Here is a 16,559-nt window from a genome sequence, read left to right as displayed (position 1 = left end):
AGAGCCTAAATAATACGATCCAAGCAGTAAAATTGCCAATGAAGTACATTCCTCCGATTAAAATCCCAGATCTTGCCAAAATCATGCTTTATCTTCAAGGAGAAGCTGATTGGCATAGAGGAGGATTCATTGCAGAGAGTAACAACTCTAATTCTAGCAATTATTTGAGTTTAGTCGAATATCCACACGCGATATTCGAAGAAGATCGATCTCTTTTGTTTGCAAACCAATCATTTTATTCATTGATTGGTGCTCCAAGGGAAGCTTGCATCGGATTGAGCATCGACGCCATCTTTTCCAGAATAATGGATTTCAAAACGGATCCTAAGCATCCTTTCAACAAAATACTTGAGTTTATGGACCAAGACTCCAATATGACATGCGTAAAAGTCACTACGAAGTTCGAAAGAGGAACTCATAAGTCAAAAAATGTTGAAATTAGGATGTCCAAGGTTATAGCTGAAGATAACAAGAATGCCTTCATTCTTGCATTCGAAGACCTGACTTATCATCACCAATTAGAAGAAAATACAAGATATCAGAAACAAATTGCAGAAAACTTGAAACATAATGCAATTCCTCTTCTTCTTAGTAATGCATTGACAGTAGAAAACAAATTGCAGGCAAGGGATTTCAATAATGCTGGAATGTCTGTTTTTGCGATTTCATATGCATCTTTAAGGGATGAATATGACGGAGAACTCGCAGACGGATGCTTACTTTTCTTAAAGGCTGCACAGGAAGTATCAGGAGTCTTTCCAAACATCATTAAATTAATGAATGAACCTCCGAGCTTCATTTACTTATCAATTCCTGATGAAAATGATCCATTAGATATAAGAGCCATCCAAATTGTACATTTCATGAACGCAATCATCAATTCTTTCAACTCTAGTACTTAGAAATTCAAAATTTCTGCTGTAATGCTCATTGGTGATGTTACAGTTATTCCAATGAAGACGGCATTGCCAGTTCTAGAGGTTTTCGGAAGTGAATACCGTGTTTTGATGGCAAATCGTCATAGAGTGAGAGGAACTGGAAAATTCTTCACTACAAAAAATACAGCTCCACTATTATCTGAACTCAAAAGTGTTACTTTGACAGATGATAGAGAAACTGACTTAGTTATTGTAAGCTCAAAGTATATTGACGAATAATTCTTAATTCTTAATGCTTTGTTTGTTCTTTTATATTTGTGTGTGTTATTAAAAATATTTGTTTTATCATTAATTTCCAAGTCGAAATTTTTCTTTACATAAATATGGCACTTTTTCTTACAATTTCACGCCTGTATAAAGTGCTCAAAAAAGATTATGCAGTTTTAAATAGAGGAAATTAAATGCTATGATAATAATAAGAGAAATGAACTGTATGTTTTTAATTTGTAACTCCAATTTATTTAAAAAAATAGTGAAAATTTTAAATAAATTGAGAAAAATCTCGTAGAAATAGACAACAAATTAGTCAGTAAAGTATTCATCTTCTGAATCATCAAAATCATCGCCTTCGTCTCCTAAATCTTCATCTGTTGCACAGGCATAAATAAATGCCAGGACTATTAGAGCGATTTGAAGTAAAATTAAGAGTACTATACCAACAATAACATATGCTTTATACTTTGTTATCTGAGCGACAATTTTGGTTTCGCAGGAAGAGTCATAATTTGTAACGTTGTTACTTGCACATCTACTTGCATCTTCTTGAGTTGTATCTGCAAATCCACAGCAGACGAGTTTCTTTTCGATACCTTTCACTATATCTGCGAAATTTGGTGCACTCCATCTTGAACTGATGTCAACTTCGGTTCTTTGCTTGAAAACGAAGAAAATAGCGACTGAGGCAATTTGAAGAAGGAAGATAAGAACAAGTAAATTCGAGTATGTTAAACGTAAGCATTTGGAATTTGTACAGAAGAAGCAAAATCCAAATATAACGGCGAAAACCATTACTATAATTGTAACTACTATGAGAAGAAACGGAACGTATTTATAACCAATGAGTTTGAGATAGCTGTTGAGATCAATCTTCTTCCAGAAGACTCCCATTAAAACACCAATAACTATAAGACCAATAAACCATATTAAGTTTAGAGCGGCGAGGAAATACTTAGAGAATAATGCACAACAAGCCATTTAAAAAATTTTATGAATATTTTTGAAATCAAATTTTTTAGAGCTTTACAAATTTAATAACTTTCTCAAATTAAATATAATTATCTCAAAAGTCGATTAAAATTTATCTACAATATGAACCGTGAACATTATTTCACTGATTTATATACTATCATAAGAAGATAAATTTTACTTAACCATATATCGGAAAGTGAATTTTTTGCGAATGGATTTCAGAAAATATATAGGAAAACAGTTTGCACCCAATATCTACATTTTTTCAATTCATATTTGTATTCTCTTAAGGGTGCACCCGTATGTAGGTTTATTTGAGAGGAGGAGGATTATATTTTTGAAAGGGTGAAACATTATGAATATGTTAATTATATAATAATATGTATTATTATAAAAAAGAAAAAATAAAGCACGTTAAAATTTTTCTTTCTTGATTTTTTACAAAATCTACTTAGAATTGTTCCATATTAAGTTCTGTCAAAATGTAAGCTATTCAATTATATCGTCGGGGAAAGTATCACAAATCTATCAATTTTTTGTAAAAGTATATAAAAACATATGGTGTTCAATTAGTTTACAATAATATAAATATTAAGATTATCTAAAATAAGAAAAACTAGGTTTTGAGAACACTTTTGAGATGATAATCAAAATATTTTGATTGAAAAATAATATATTATTTATCAGATATAGAATGGATTTTTTCAAATTTAAAAATTCTGAAAAATAAACAGTTTTGTAAAGTAAAAAAAATGAACGAAAACTCGAGACCTCGTATTCCAAATGAATGGGTAAGATATATGTATGAAAAACTTGAAAGTGGTGAGTAAGGATGTCAATTTGGAAGAAAAGTGAGAAAATTCCTAAACTGCTAAAAATGAATTTTCCAAACGTATTTTTTTTATCTCATTTTTTTGATTTTGAAAAAAATTTGGAGAGAAGAACTCTTCGTTTTTGAATTTTATCACGATGGTTTTAAAGTATATTAGACACATGTTATTGGTATTACTAATTTTTGTATATTTTGAGAGAAAATCCCTAAAAAGTGAGAAAATCTAAGACGGTTTGAGAAAATATATAAACTATTGAAAATTTGAATTAAACTTCTAATTTGGAAAAAAGAAATTTGGAAAGAAGAAAATTCAAAAATCGAGATTTAACTCAGCATCAAATGAAAACAAAATGTTTCTTCATATGAAGGAAAAAATTTTCTTGTGAAGAAATAGAGTTTTTAAAATTTTATTGTATGTAATGAAATAAACAAATATTAAAATTATTTTTGATAACAAGAAAATTCCAATAGAAAATATTTGAGAGAAAGAAAAAAAGAAAATTGAAAAATATTACTCTCCTTTATATTTCATGAGATTTTAAATTTATTCTCATAAAATTGACAATTTTATACGTTTAGATGAAAATAATTGATTTTGCTTGAAATATAAATTATTATTTGCTTACAGCTATCAAATAGATTTTTGCTATTTTGATTAAAATTTGTTAATCAAATTAATAAATTTTTTCTAAATATCTTAAATATCTGGATCACTCACATATACAATGAATTGAACGATAAAAATAATACAAACTCAACTAATTTTCCTGTCTTTCAACTAAAAAAAAATATGCAAATTAAATTACCCAGATTTGCTTTACTTTTACCACCTCTCGAAAGCTGGGGACACCGCCTATCGTTGGGAGTAGCTATTAAATAGAACCACCAAGGGTATTTTTTGAACTGCCGGTGTAGTGTAGTGGAAACATCTGACATAATGATTCGTTATGCCAAGGTTTGATTCCCATTTAGCTAATTTTTTTCTTTTTTGGATCATGAATTTTTTTTTGGGTCACTATAAGATTTGTTTCATGTTCTAAATCTGCTGCATATGTAATCTATTTTTATTTACCTATTTTTTAAAAATCTATTGGATTGCCAAATTTGAATATATTTAAATCATAAAACTCCAAAAAACTATAAATATATGTTTTATGCATAGTGCCGATACTCAAATATCAGATTACTTAGATCCATGAATAATATCCGAATTTTTTTTCTTAAAATTAAACTTCAAAACTTCTTCCAATCTTATTCTTAATCAATTGTAAATTTTTAAAACCATTTTTTAAAATAATTTTGCGTAAATTTTATTCTCATGTTGTTTTAATCGAAATTGATACATTTTCAAAAAATAATATTGACTTATGAAATTCATTTTTAAGGTGAAATAGTATTGTTTTTATTAAAGTATATGAATAATATATAAAAAATTAATGAATAATATAAGCAGATTTTTAGTTTACAAAACAAATATGAGCAATGCAATTTCAAACTTTTGCTGGCAATTTCGATATTGCTCAAGTTTGTAGTATTTGTGATACCTATAACATCGGCTTAATCAAAATTCGATTTTTCTTATGAGTTATTGAGAAAATTTGATTGCAATGAGAAGGATTTCGACGTTTTTGATAAACTAAGAGCTGAGCTTTAGGGGTTCAGTTCATTTATGGCTGTAGTTTGATGCGTAGATCTCTTTTTTATTGTAAATTCTTTCAGCATGGAGATCGAGAATGAATCTTTTGAGAACTTTATGAGTTTTTACACCCGTAAAGAGGTCCTTCGAGGAAAGATAGTCCAGACTACATGAAGATGTGGGTTAACCAAAAAAATCCGATGGTTTCCCCATATTCATGTAGATCTTCGAAAAAATGAGCACCAAAAAAGCCAAAAAAATAGGCTTTTTATTGGATTTGTACACTAGATCAATAATCTATTTAGGATCTGACACTCTTTTTAGCCAGAGATATGAGGTCCTTTCTAGGAAAACGATCTATTCATCCATAAAAAAAATGAATTATCGTTTTCCCCAGAAATTACATGGGGAGTGGTAAAAGTAAAGCAAATCTGGGTAAATTGTTTATTCAAAGGTAGTCTCACGAAAATACGTTATTTTCCCGATGCCTTGGAAGCAGCTTTGCAGGTTACCCGTAAGGTAACCAGTAGAAGTTTCTGAGCAAGGATGAAGAAGATTAAAGAGCCTTTTTATTGCAAACGCTATATTTGTAAGTGTCTTTGTAGAACTTCTCATAAATTCAAAGATTTCCAAAAACGAATTTTTCGATTTTGATATAATAAATGATATTTAAACAAATTATAGATGTGTTTGCAATTAAAAAAATCCGAGTTAACTACAATATCTTCAATTTTTGTCGTTCACTTTTTCATGTCATACTGATAGCAAGAATACTCACCCAATTTGGTTACACTTCATGATAGTTTGAAGTAAAAAAATGCCACAGTTTTTTTTATTTGATATCGTTATCTAAATTTTGTACAGAAATGAAATAAATTATAATATGAAACGTGTGTTATTATGCTTGTTGGGAAACAATCCAATACTTATGTCTGAATGAAATGATTATTTCTACGAGATTTTTCATATTCAGCTAATAATGCTATCAAAATCAAATAACAATAAAAAGTTATTTTGTACATAATGTAACTTAATCTTTAATACTATATAGAACTTCGAAATACGACTAAACGGTGCGAGTTATGCGATTAAATACCTTTTTTTCGATCGAAACTTGAAAGTGAGGATAACTCAATGGGTAGGGGTATGGGTTCGACTTTTTCTATTGGGCAACTATTTTTTTCTTTTCATTGTTTCAGCATTTTTTTATGCGATTATGCATAATTATTTGATTTCCTATATATTCAATAATAAATTTGTTCCGAACTCTTAACAAATAAATAAATTTTTAGAATATTTAAATTTATAGCTCCCTACATTAATATAAAGTGTTCGAATAGTTCATATATAGTTTCTTTAAAATAATTTGTTTCATTTTAAATTGGTTTGGCACAATGCTTGACATAACATGCACAAAGCTATGCCATTTTAAAATATGTATATCAATCAAGCCGATTAAGTCCATCCTAAACGAAAATCATCGATACTCATGAATTTATGATAGTCGTTCTTGATATAATTGCGCGTTTTAAAAAATGCTTACTTTTGAACACAGAACTTATCTATCCATATTTATCAATGAAAGTTTATAAGATGCATTAATGACAAAACCTTACTTTATCAATTATAATCTTATCGTAAATTTCAAACTACAATACTGTGGGGCAAATATTAAATAACCACTATGTTGCGGATTTTATGTAAGTCTGCAAACTGTAAAATGTAATTAAACACAAATAAAAAAAATGTAAATTTTAATCGAGAAATTTAGCAATCTTGAAAGCCTTGATCGGCATCTTTTACAAGATGTCAGTAATGCATATTCAATAACTATGAAAATCTAGCCAAGCATGGATTTTTTTCGAAAAAAATTATATTAAATTTCATTTTTCATTCTTTATACAAGTTTTAACCTTTGGTGCAATTATATCCTATCGCAAATGCATTATTGACGTTATTACTTGGATACTTCTTCATAACGCTAAATCTTCAAATTAGTTATGTGTTTGTTACTAATAGAAGTTGGAAAGGTATTAAAAAAGGAAATGTTAATAAATATACATGTTTAATTAAAAAACAAACAAGAATAAATTAAATAATTTTATTTCTTAGGAAAGTCTAAGTTTTGTAATAGATAAATTGCTTTTTGTGTCTCTTCTTCATCAATTTCTGGATGTTGATTCTCAGGTGGCGGACTAATTAAAACATCATGGGCAATATCAAACCCTTGTTTTAGTTCGTTGGCAGAAGGAAAATGATCTTCTTGTATTGGCGTTATTAATGATTGAAAATCATCAGTTGATTCTGCATTTTGGGAATTTTCCAAATTTTCATTTGGAAAATTTGAATTTTGAGATTGAATTCCTTGAGATGTAGAATCTGTAGTTGTAGAGTTTTCTGTAGAAGAAGAGGAATTTGAGTTTGCGAATTGTAGTATGTCATTGAAATTCTCATAAAGAGGTGTTTTGGCCATCGGCACTTTTTGTAACTGTGTTTCGTATGCTTGAGATGGGCAATAGCCCTATTTTCTGAAAAAGGAACTGGAGCTTTTATTTCAATAATTTGATCCAGTTTTTGTCTTAAAATTTCCACTCCATTACGCGGAAAATCTTTGCTGTAAGGTTCAAAAACACTTAATGGTTGTGTGTGATCGTATTTTATTAATCTTCCCCAAACTGAAAATACCTGATCTTCGTGCCAACCAACTAAATACATAAGATCGGTCGTAATACTGGCAATATCTTCATCTGTGAATATATATTGGGACTTAATATCTTCTGGCATCTCCTCGACATTTGCCATATTTGCTCCTGAATTATCAAGTCTGCATTCTGACACAAGACGATCAAAATTTTGTTCACGGTAGGTTTGGTTCATTACCAAATGCGCTCCCGCACTCATCAAATCTTTAACTTCTTTTTTTGAATGCGCAAATTTTCGGAATAAGGCAAATAAATGTTCAACCGGAAGGGTTGTGAGATGTTGAAAATTTATATTCGGGAATTCCTCTAAAAATCCATAAAGAGTGAGAAGTGTCATAAGACGAAATGGTGGAAGTGAGGTGAAGTCAAAAAGTGACATATATTTGGCCGGCTAAATTCCCCTTTAGTTTACATGTCAAAATTACAATAAATTAATTATTTTGCTTAGCAATTAGCTATGTATCAAAACTAAAATTATTACTATTCAATTCTTTACATTCAAATATTAAACAATTCAAATTTAATAACAAAGATATTACAATAAATAAAAAAAAATGATTAAAAATGTCCCTGAAAATTTTCTGAAAGCTATCTCGTGTTTAGGTCTCAATTTTTTTTAGAAATAGAAAAAGATTGGATTTAACTTTCAAACATTATATATAGTTTTGTATATGGAAGCCTTTAAATACAAGTTAATGATATGGAGTTGTATTGCGAGGAAGAGGGAATCAAAGAAATTGACGAAGTTCCAGAATTTTATTCAACAATTCTTAATCAATTAACAAAAACTATACCGAAACTTATCTTACCATCCAAATCAAATCACATTACATACGGAATAAACATTTAATCTTTTACCATTAAAATTATATTTATACGTTATTTAATTTTTTTACGTCTAAGTTGAATAGGATAATAGCCGAAGATATAAAGTAACTATAGTTTACAAGCTAAGGAACAAATCAGCATTGAAACTAAAAAATGCTGAAATATTATAATAAATTGAAGAAATACTGTGATAGAATACCTAGTTATACTAGATACTATTATAATATGAATTCATTTGTATTGAATATCGATAATAAAAATCGATGAAATATTAAAATGAGAATAAATTAATAATGAGATTATAAATTAGAATTATTTCTCTTTTATTTAAAATAAAAACTTAGTTCTATTTAAATTCGATAAAGAAGTACGAAAAAGTTGTATTATACGTATGATGTTGCCCGATGTTTGGTAACACTATTGTAGAATATAAGCATATATGATAGAAAAGCAATATGCTTAATATCGAGTAATTCTAATTTTTTACGAAATTATTCAAATACGTTATTTTTTAGTTTCAATGCTGATTTGTTCCTTAGCTTGTAAACTATAGTTACTTTATATCTTCGGCTATTATCCTATTCAACTTAGACGTAAAAAAATTAAATAACGTATAAATATAATTTTAATGGTAAAAGATTAAATGTTTATTCCGTATGTAATGTGATTTGATTTGGATGGTAAGATAAGTTTCGGTATAGTTTTTGTTAATTGATTAAGAATTGTTGAATAAAATTCTGGAACTTCGTCAATTTCTTTGATTCCTTCTTGAAATGTTGAAATTTCTTATTGACACTCTTTTTATAACTTTTGAAAGAAACCGTAAAAATTGTGAAACATGCTTTTTAATAAAAAACAATTTTGATGAAAACCATAAATTAATTTAAAATTGAAATAAATTTTTGAAATCTATGATATTGAATAAAAAAATTTATAGTGTAGATATTGATATAGATATAGATGTTAATTTTAATATGATATTTGATAAAATTTTTTTATCAAAACATACTGATAATAGGTTGACATGTAATATGATATTTTGCCTTGTAAATATATTTGGTCGGCAAAATAACCTAATTACTCTTATTTTGAGTTCACTTCCACCATTTCGTCTTATAATAGAAGAGATGTCGCCATTTTCAGAAGATGCATTCTTCTGGCAAAAAGATAACCTTTGAATTTGAGACGATGATCTGGTGTCTCTATATTAGGAAGTCTATCAGTGACTCCGACCACATCTTGCAATCTGAGAAAGAAATGCAAGATGAAAAAAGCAAGTTTGAACATTGACAATCTTGCTTCAACTGGTAATATGGTATTTCGGACTCCCTCAAACCAAAGTGCAAGTGGAAGGAGTCAAGTTGCTTCAGTGTAGCAATAATTAATATACATATCATGCGTACTGAGAGTTAGTATACAAGTCATGGGTACGGCGGCACTGCGTTCCACCTTACCCAATACTTGTGAATTTGACACTTTACAAAGCCACCAACCACTTCACCTCACTAATGTAAAAAATAAACGTTCTCACTTACAAAAGTATTGCAACTCCTCCCATTGCTGTGCTTCACATAACAGCTCATAATCTTCTGACTCACTTTCTTCTTCATATAGGTCAAAGTCACTGTCAAAATAAATGTTAGTAAGTTTTGACAAAGCTAATGAAACACGCTTACCGTTTGTATCTATTGCTTTTATATATCTCCCATTATGCTTGTAGTCATAAACGCTCAAACTAACTTTACCCTTTCTCCCTCGTATCTGATAGAATGTATTTTCACGAGGAACGAAGAACAAATTCTTGAACTCATGACCGTTGTAGTTTGTTATCTCAATAGTTTTCGTCATTTATATAAAAATAAAATAAAAAATAAAATAAAAAATAAACTTAAAAATTAATGATATCACCACCCTCACACGTATGAAAACATAGCACAAAAATAAATTTAGGTGAAGTGGTGAGATTTCACCTCTTTTTTCACCTGTTTTTTCACCCTGTTGAATATAAACTTTGTTTGAAATATGTTTTAGTAAATTAAAGCAGTCAGGAGGGCTCTTTGAGCCCATCTTGGCGCTTTGCACCGTCAGTCAAAAAAAATTTCAAGTTAGCAATTTGTAATATAGTTAGTATACAAGTCATGGGTACGGCGGCACTGCGTTCCACCTTACCCAATACTTGTGAATTTGACACTTTACAAAGCCGCCAACCACTTCACTAACGAACTCACTAATGTAAAAAATAAACGTTCTCACTATCGTTCTCACTAACGACTTCACTAATGTTCTCATAAATTTTCCTCAATATCTTCATCATCAGTGTTAACCCTATTGTAGTCATACTTGAAGCCATAAACTTTCTCTAACTTCTTAACGTACAATTTACATAACTTACCTTCGTCATCGTATGGTTTAATGATATAACTATTTCTATCTTTATACACAGTCAATGAAAAGTCAACTGGTCTCGGATGTATTTGAAAGAACATGTTATGCTCAGGAAGGAAGAATAAATGTTTAAATGTATGTTTGTTATACTGTGGAATTCGAATGAGTTGCTTTTGTTCTGTCATTTACATCCAAATAAAAATTTTCAGTAAAATAAAAAATAAACTTAAAAATTAATGATATCACCACCCTCACACGTATGAAAACATAGCCCAAAAATAAATTTAGGGTAGATGGTTAGATCTAACCCGATTTCTAACCTCTTTTCTACCCTGTTGAATTCATTGCTTTATAACTCTCTTCCTTTCTCCAACTCTTCTAACTTCTTCCTAAGTTTAGCAATGTTGTCCTCATGAAGTTTAATCTTCCTTAATATACCTTCTCTATCTAATGGTTGCTTTATCTTTCTAAACTGAACTCTACCATCCTTCATAGTATGAATGTAAAAACCTTCTGGAATAGTTCCTGATTTAATGTATTCTACCAAAAACTTTTGTTTCATTGCTTCAGTGACTTTATTTGTCATTTCAATCAAATAAAAATTTTAATATTAAATAAAAATAACGTTATTTTTTCAGTAAGGAAACGCAGGAGTTTTACGATTTATTTGAGGAGTAGGTTCTGGTTTAAATGTTGGAGTCGGTTTAGGAGTTGACTTTTGAACAGGAGTTTGTACTTCCATAGGTTCAGGAGTCATTGAAGGTGTTGTTTGTGAAGGCGTTGGTTTTGACGTTGGTTTTGGCGAAGGTGTTGGAGTTTGTTTAACTTCAGCTACTTCAGTATTATTTACAACATTTGCTTTATTTCTTTTCAACATCATAACTGCTCCTGCTGTAGCTAGCAAACCTAGTGGGAGACCATATCTTATATAAGGACTTGACCAAATGCTATTTTTGACAGGAGCTGATGGAACACCTAACCTTGGTGAGACTGCTCTTTGCCATTGTGCAGCTCATAAGAAATATTCAATAGGTGCTCCATAATCGTTTGGTAAAGTTTGTTTCATAGATGGTGAAGGTTCACGAGAGCTTGATGAAGAACTCATTTATAAGCTTTAAAAATAAACGTTCATCCTTTATTCCTCACCGTCGTCCGTAGCTAAGTTATAGTCATCTAATCTTATTATTGGGATTCCATTAGCACGCACCTGAATGGCAAAGCAACAATCCCTCATAAATCCAATAAGTGGCTTTGGTACATTTTCAGTTGCTAGTTCAATAGGTCCTTTAACAGACAATTTGTATGTTATTGGAGCAGTAGATGTTTGACCTTGCTGGAAGCAAAAGTCCACTTCTGTTGGAAAACCACATAAGAAATGTGTGTTGTCATAGCTATCCCATTTATGTTCCACACTACCATCATCCACCAATGACCTCATAACATCTTCATTAAATCCTATCATATCATTGTTTGTATTGCAGCGTTTTCGCAACCATTTCATAAAATACAGGTCCATATGATTTTTCAGGTTCTGCAGGCATATTTCCATAAGCTCCCATGGAAAGCTGAAGATATTTAAACTTAGGGTTCTCAAATTAACATAATAGTTGTCTTTCTTTCTAAATAGTGCCCAAATACTTTTAACATTAATAGGCGTATAAGCTGCTGTAAATGTTGCACTTGAACTATCTGTATTCTTTGAGAATGAACCGTCCATAGGAATCCAATCCATAACTTTAACAGGAAAACATAAAGCCTCGTTTGTATAATGTTCTACAAGTTCTGTATAAATGTTAGGGTCTAAAGAGAATGACTTTGGATGAATGAAACATTCATTAAAATCCATCTTTGTTCGAAATAGTTGCTGGGTTACAGTTGTAATAGTAACTGTTCCACTAGCTTCTACTGCCTTCGTTATCATAGTGAATGGTTCATTCCATGGAACAATTTATTTGTCGGTGGATTTGAATCTGAAGCAAATGCAACTTTAAGAGTTGGATTGAAAGCAATGATATCATTTACAGATATAGATGTGCATTGTAAGGCGTCGCTACTGAACTTTACTTTAAGCTGAATGTTTCCTGCAAAAGCTGGAATAAATCGAATAGCTTCTAATGGAAGGAATCTTCTAACAGGAATTCTTAAACGAAGCTTAAAATCAAATGATTTTCCTGCTGTAATTGGACCACTAACAATTTGTCCTGTTCTGCATGTTCCCGAATGACTCCATACATCTTCATGTCGAGTCTTTGAGAAAACATCTACTTTCTTTATTTGTTCGGTAGTTTGTGAGTTTGAAGTTATATATGCTTCTTCTCTTGCGTTGTCTTGAGAATATACGATACGACCATTTGCAAGGATTTGATATCCAGCAACTGCATAGAAAGCGTCATCGAAACCAATCCAAAATCCTGGTGGGTTTGTTTTATTGGAACCTGAACCAATTTCTTTATCTACAATAAATTGACCTTCCATTTTATACGTAATGAATGTATTGTAAAGGTCCAACATATTTTCACCAGGAGGTGAGAGATTGAATGTTACCCATGTGTTATCTTTAGCAGTTCCAGGTTGTGATGGAATCTTTGCGTCAGAATATTTTCTATTAGTGTCACCAATTTGAACTGCATTGTCTATGATATCAAAATATGAGCGAATCTGATGAATATGCTCTGCTGGAGTAAATTCGTTTAGCTGTTCGTTCTGCATGTATTTACTTCAGATAAAAATATCTATTTACTTCATTATTCTCACTCTTCTTCTTGGAATTCGTGGTGGAAGTTGTTTCTTGACATTTTCAATGAACTGTACATTCTCTTTTGTCTCAACTTCTTTCACTGGCGGGTCAGGATTCTTTGACTCGGTTTGTTTTTCAATGAAATTCACGAACTTTGCAATAAGCTCTTGGTTCGTTATTGAAAGTACATCTGGCTTTTTTTCTTCTGGTTCTATTAACTTTTCAGTTTGAATAGAAGGCTTAACATGGGCTTCGTGGACTTCACCCTTGCCATACACCTTAATGTTGTCGCTTTCTGCATTCGCTAATGGAACCTTTCTTTTTCTTACGTATATTTTACCATCTTTACTCTGACTTACGTAATAGAAAGGATGTTGTATTCCTCTTGCGTCATTTAATATAATAGACTCTCGCTCTGATTTTGACAAGCTCATTTTACATCGGTTAAAGTTTTTAATTTTGTTTTTTATCTGCAGTCAAATGACTCAGACAAGCCCTACGGACAAGACCCAGGGGGTCATAGATGTTGAAGCATTGAAGAAAGAAATTCGTGAGCAAATTTTATCCGAACTGAAGGAACAAAAACAAGAACAAAAGCCAGAGAGACCAAAGAGAAAACTTAGTGAAAAACAACTTGCTGCATTAGCTGCTGGAAGACAAAAGAACCCACGTTTGCTGGCGAAGAAAGCTAGAGAAGAAGCAAAAGCAAAGAAAGAGTAAATGGTTTATTTTTATCCGAATTAAATGCATATGCTTTGCGAGTGTTAACATTAATGAAGATGAGGAATGGTTTATGTCCTCCTTTTCTGCTTTGAATGAGAGTGTCAAATTGGTATGCGTCAGGAGTGTTGGAGTAAATTGGTAAAAAGTAGTCGTAAGGGTTTATTTTTGTTTGATGTACAACATCTTTGTCAAAGAACCTTTTCACTTCAGCTCTGTTAGTAAATCCCCAACTCTTTGCAGCTTCATTGAACTTCTTAAATGACCTCCATGGATGTTGTTCGAATACTTCTTTCAAGCTCATTTATGTAAAGTTAAAGATTTTATTCAAGGCTCAAGCGCGTTCATTGAACGCGGTACCATGCGAATATAGTCACAAATGGTGGCATATAATCTGCACCCGAGCCTGTTGGATTTGTTGTGAAAGTGTGTGAATGATTTCCTGTGGTTCCACAGAAAATACCTGCGCTTGAATCTACTGGGTCACTTGAAATATCATATCTATGCATTCCCTGTCTATCCGAACCTGCTGCAAGATTTGTATAACCTCTTTTTGTTATTGAATGTGAATGATTACCTGTTGTGTTTGTAGTTCCTGTATGAGTGTGCGGTGGAAGGTTTGCTTCTTTAATTTTCTTCGAACCTCCTGTTTGCTTTGAATATCTAGCACAGTATAAGAATTTATCTACAATCTGCTTCCACGTACCAAAGCCCAGAACTGTTGCTGGATTTGTTGAATTCATTGACGTATAAATAGAACCAACAGGATATAATGTTTGAAGTATTTCAGTCTTTAATGTTTGAAGCTCTGTTTTGTCTGCTTTCTTATCTAACATTGCTGGTAGTTCATATGCTTCAAAGTTTCTGGCATGATCTTCGATATTCCTGCAACTGTTATCTAAATTGTTAAGAGTATCTTTTACGCTTGTACTTGGATTCTCTAAAGGTGCACTTGAACCCAAATCATAGTTCAATATTATGTCGTCTGCTCTAACAGTAGTGAAGGATTTATGTGTATGTTCTTTATCTGCTTTTTTATCTAACATTGCTGGTAGTTCATGTGTTTCAAAGTTTCTGGCATGACCTTCAATGTTCATACATTTACTATTTAAGGAGTTTAGTGTATCTTTTACGCTTGTACTTGGATTCTCTAAAGGTGCACTTGAACCAAGGGTATAGTTCAATATTATGTCGTCTGCTCTAACAGTAGTGAAGGATTCATGTGTATGGTTCTTGTCAGCTTTACTATTTAATGTAGCTTGAAGTTCATTTATATCGGAGATATTGTGTTTATGAGATTTCAAAACTTTGTTCATTGCTTCAAGTTCATCTTTGCTGGCTTTACTTTTAATAGCATCTTCAAAAGTTATTTTTGCCTTAACTCTCAAAGTAAATCTTGGTTCAACTAATACACCGTTAACAAAGAAGTATGAAGCATAAATTTCATTGTTATAACCAAATGCTTCTGGTACTTTACCTGTGTCATACTGTACAGTACAGTGTATGTCATAACCTTTAGCACGAATGAATTTATATCTTCTTTCATTAACATCTTCAGTGCTTATTTGTTCATCCTGTGTTAAATATCCATGGTAGTCCGTTATAATCTGTTCGTCTGAACTTATATAATGAACATGGTTTTTATCTGCTTTTTCGGCTAATTTCTCTTCTATCTCATTTATTTCAAGTTCATGCCTACCACCACCTCCCGAAGAAGTATTTTCTTCAGCTCTTGAAGAACGTCCACTTCGCCATCTTTGGTGTCAATAATGAGACTTTGAGTTAAAACCTTTCCTGTCTTAATGGATGTTTGTAAAACTTCTTCTTCACCGTGTTCGGGGTCATGGTCGTCATCATATCTTGTGAAATCAGAGATGTTGTCATACATTAAGCATATCTGTCTCAAAAGTTCTGCTATTTGAAACCGGAACGAAAGATATACAGAACTTTCATCATCTCCTAAAGTCAAGTCTGCTTTCTTAAGTATTTCTTGAATGTATGCAATGAGAACAGAGTACCTTGGAAAATATTCGAACAATATTTCATTAGCTGTTGGTTTTGGTGGTTCTTCTGGAGTTTCTGTTGTTTCAGTTCCTTCTGTAGGTTCTGTTGGAGTTTCTGCATCTCTTGACTTCAATGCTCTTGCTCTCAAAGACCTAAATGTTAGAGCACCAGGTTTTACAAAGGACTTTATAAATGCTTTAATAGTTCCTGGTAAGTTATTGTTAGCATTAAGTAAGTTCCTTATGCTTCCATCATGTACGTCCATAGCACTATGTAAAAAATCTATACTTTTCTTGTAGTCAGCAATAGACTGACTGTGATTTTTTAAAGATTTGTCAATACCTTTAAGCCAATCTTCATGCATGTCTGATACTGAGCCAAGAATATCATTTGCTTCCTTTAGTGTATTTTGTGCTTCTCGTAAAGTATCCAATCCCGTACGTGCATTGTTTGCTATACGTCTTTACAGTATCTATTTGACTCCTTGTTTCTTGCATCCAACCAGATAAAGTTTTAATAGTATCCGAACCATTTGAAATGAAGTTCAAAGCATTTTTAACGTCATTTAAAACTTCTTCACCAAGTACCG

At 31.4% G+C, this 16,559-nt stretch overlaps 8 protein-coding genes and 1 pseudogene across 9 annotated transcripts, besides 10 other annotated features; 3 read left to right on the top strand and 6 right to left on the bottom strand.

Moving 5' to 3' along the window:
* Nucleotides 1–38: 38 nt before the first annotated feature.
* TVAGG3_0313660 (PAS domain domain-containing protein) lies at nt 39–902 on the top strand (the record flags this gene model as incomplete). Its single annotated transcript, XM_001308811.1, has 1 exon — nt 39–902. The coding sequence occupies one exon, from the start codon at nt 39–41 to the stop codon at nt 900–902; it is 864 nt and encodes a 287-aa protein (XP_001308812.1).
* A 21-nt stretch (nt 903–923) lies between these two features.
* Nucleotides 924–1,157, top strand: TVAGG3_0313650 (uncharacterized protein; the record flags this gene model as incomplete). The annotated part of the gene is made up of 1 exon (XM_001308812.1): nt 924–1,157. The coding sequence occupies one exon, from the start codon at nt 924–926 to the stop codon at nt 1,155–1,157; it is 234 nt and encodes a 77-aa protein (XP_001308813.1).
* Nucleotides 1,158–1,313: 156 nt separating this feature from the next.
* Nucleotides 1,314–2,138, bottom strand: TVAGG3_0313640 (tetraspanin family; the record flags this gene model as incomplete). Its single annotated transcript, XM_001308813.1, has 1 exon — nt 1,461–2,132. One exon carries the CDS (start codon nt 2,130–2,132, stop codon nt 1,461–1,463), a length of 672 nt encoding a protein of 223 aa, XP_001308814.1.
* A 445-nt stretch (nt 2,139–2,583) lies between these two features.
* Nucleotides 2,584–2,625: a mobile genetic element.
* Nucleotides 2,584–2,625: a terminal%2Cinverted (terminal inverted repeat of ISTv3 transposon ID:TVAGG3_0313630).
* A 3,359-nt stretch (nt 2,626–5,984) lies between these two features.
* Nucleotides 5,985–7,810, bottom strand: TVAGG3_0313620 (annotated as a pseudogene). The gene has a single exon: nt 6,696–7,036. A coding segment is annotated over exon 1 (341 nt).
* Nucleotides 7,811–8,267: 457 nt separating this feature from the next.
* Nucleotides 8,268–8,317: a mobile genetic element.
* Nucleotides 8,268–8,317: a terminal%2Cinverted (terminal inverted repeat of ISTv2 transposon ID:TVAGG3_0313610).
* A 346-nt stretch (nt 8,318–8,663) lies between these two features.
* Nucleotides 8,664–8,692: a mobile genetic element.
* Nucleotides 8,664–8,692: a terminal%2Cinverted (terminal inverted repeat of ISTv1 transposon ID:TVAGG3_0313600).
* Nucleotides 8,693–9,600: 908 nt separating this feature from the next.
* Nucleotides 9,601–10,128: a terminal%2Cinverted (terminal inverted repeat of Maverick-1A transposon ID:TVAGG3_0313230).
* Nucleotides 9,601–16,559: part of a mobile genetic element that runs on past the window's edge.
* Nucleotides 10,247–10,858: a terminal%2Cinverted (terminal inverted repeat of Maverick-1B transposon ID:TVAGG3_0313500).
* Nucleotides 10,247–16,559: part of a mobile genetic element that runs on past the window's edge.
* TVAGG3_0313590 (uncharacterized protein) lies at nt 10,859–11,095 on the bottom strand (the record flags this gene model as incomplete). Its single annotated transcript, XM_051229948.1, has 1 exon — nt 10,859–11,095. One exon carries the CDS (start codon nt 11,093–11,095, stop codon nt 10,859–10,861), a length of 237 nt encoding a protein of 78 aa, XP_051099678.1.
* On the bottom strand, nt 11,144–11,386 carry TVAGG3_0313580 (kinase C-related family; the record flags this gene model as incomplete). The annotated part of the gene is made up of 1 exon (XM_051229947.1): nt 11,144–11,386. One exon carries the CDS (start codon nt 11,384–11,386, stop codon nt 11,144–11,146), a length of 243 nt encoding a protein of 80 aa, XP_051099677.1.
* On the bottom strand, nt 13,246–13,680 carry TVAGG3_0313570 (uncharacterized protein; the record flags this gene model as incomplete). The annotated part of the gene is made up of 1 exon (XM_051229946.1): nt 13,246–13,680. One exon carries the CDS (start codon nt 13,678–13,680, stop codon nt 13,246–13,248), a length of 435 nt encoding a protein of 144 aa, XP_051099676.1.
* On the top strand, nt 13,727–13,966 carry TVAGG3_0313560 (uncharacterized protein; the record flags this gene model as incomplete). The annotated part of the gene is made up of 1 exon (XM_051229945.1): nt 13,727–13,966. The coding sequence occupies one exon, from the start codon at nt 13,727–13,729 to the stop codon at nt 13,964–13,966; it is 240 nt and encodes a 79-aa protein (XP_051099675.1).
* TVAGG3_0313550 (phage tail repeat-like family) lies at nt 14,311–15,282 on the bottom strand (the record flags this gene model as incomplete). The annotated part of the gene is made up of 1 exon (XM_051229944.1): nt 14,311–15,282. The coding sequence occupies one exon, from the start codon at nt 15,280–15,282 to the stop codon at nt 14,311–14,313; it is 972 nt and encodes a 323-aa protein (XP_051099674.1).

This window comes from Trichomonas vaginalis, chromosome V, assembly GCF_026262505.1.
Source record: "Trichomonas vaginalis G3 chromosome V, whole genome shotgun sequence".
In the NCBI taxonomy this organism is placed as follows: Eukaryota; Parabasalia; order Trichomonadida; family Trichomonadidae; genus Trichomonas; species Trichomonas vaginalis.
Note: the sequence above shows the minus strand (reverse complement) of the source record. Positions and strands in the feature narration are given on the sequence as shown.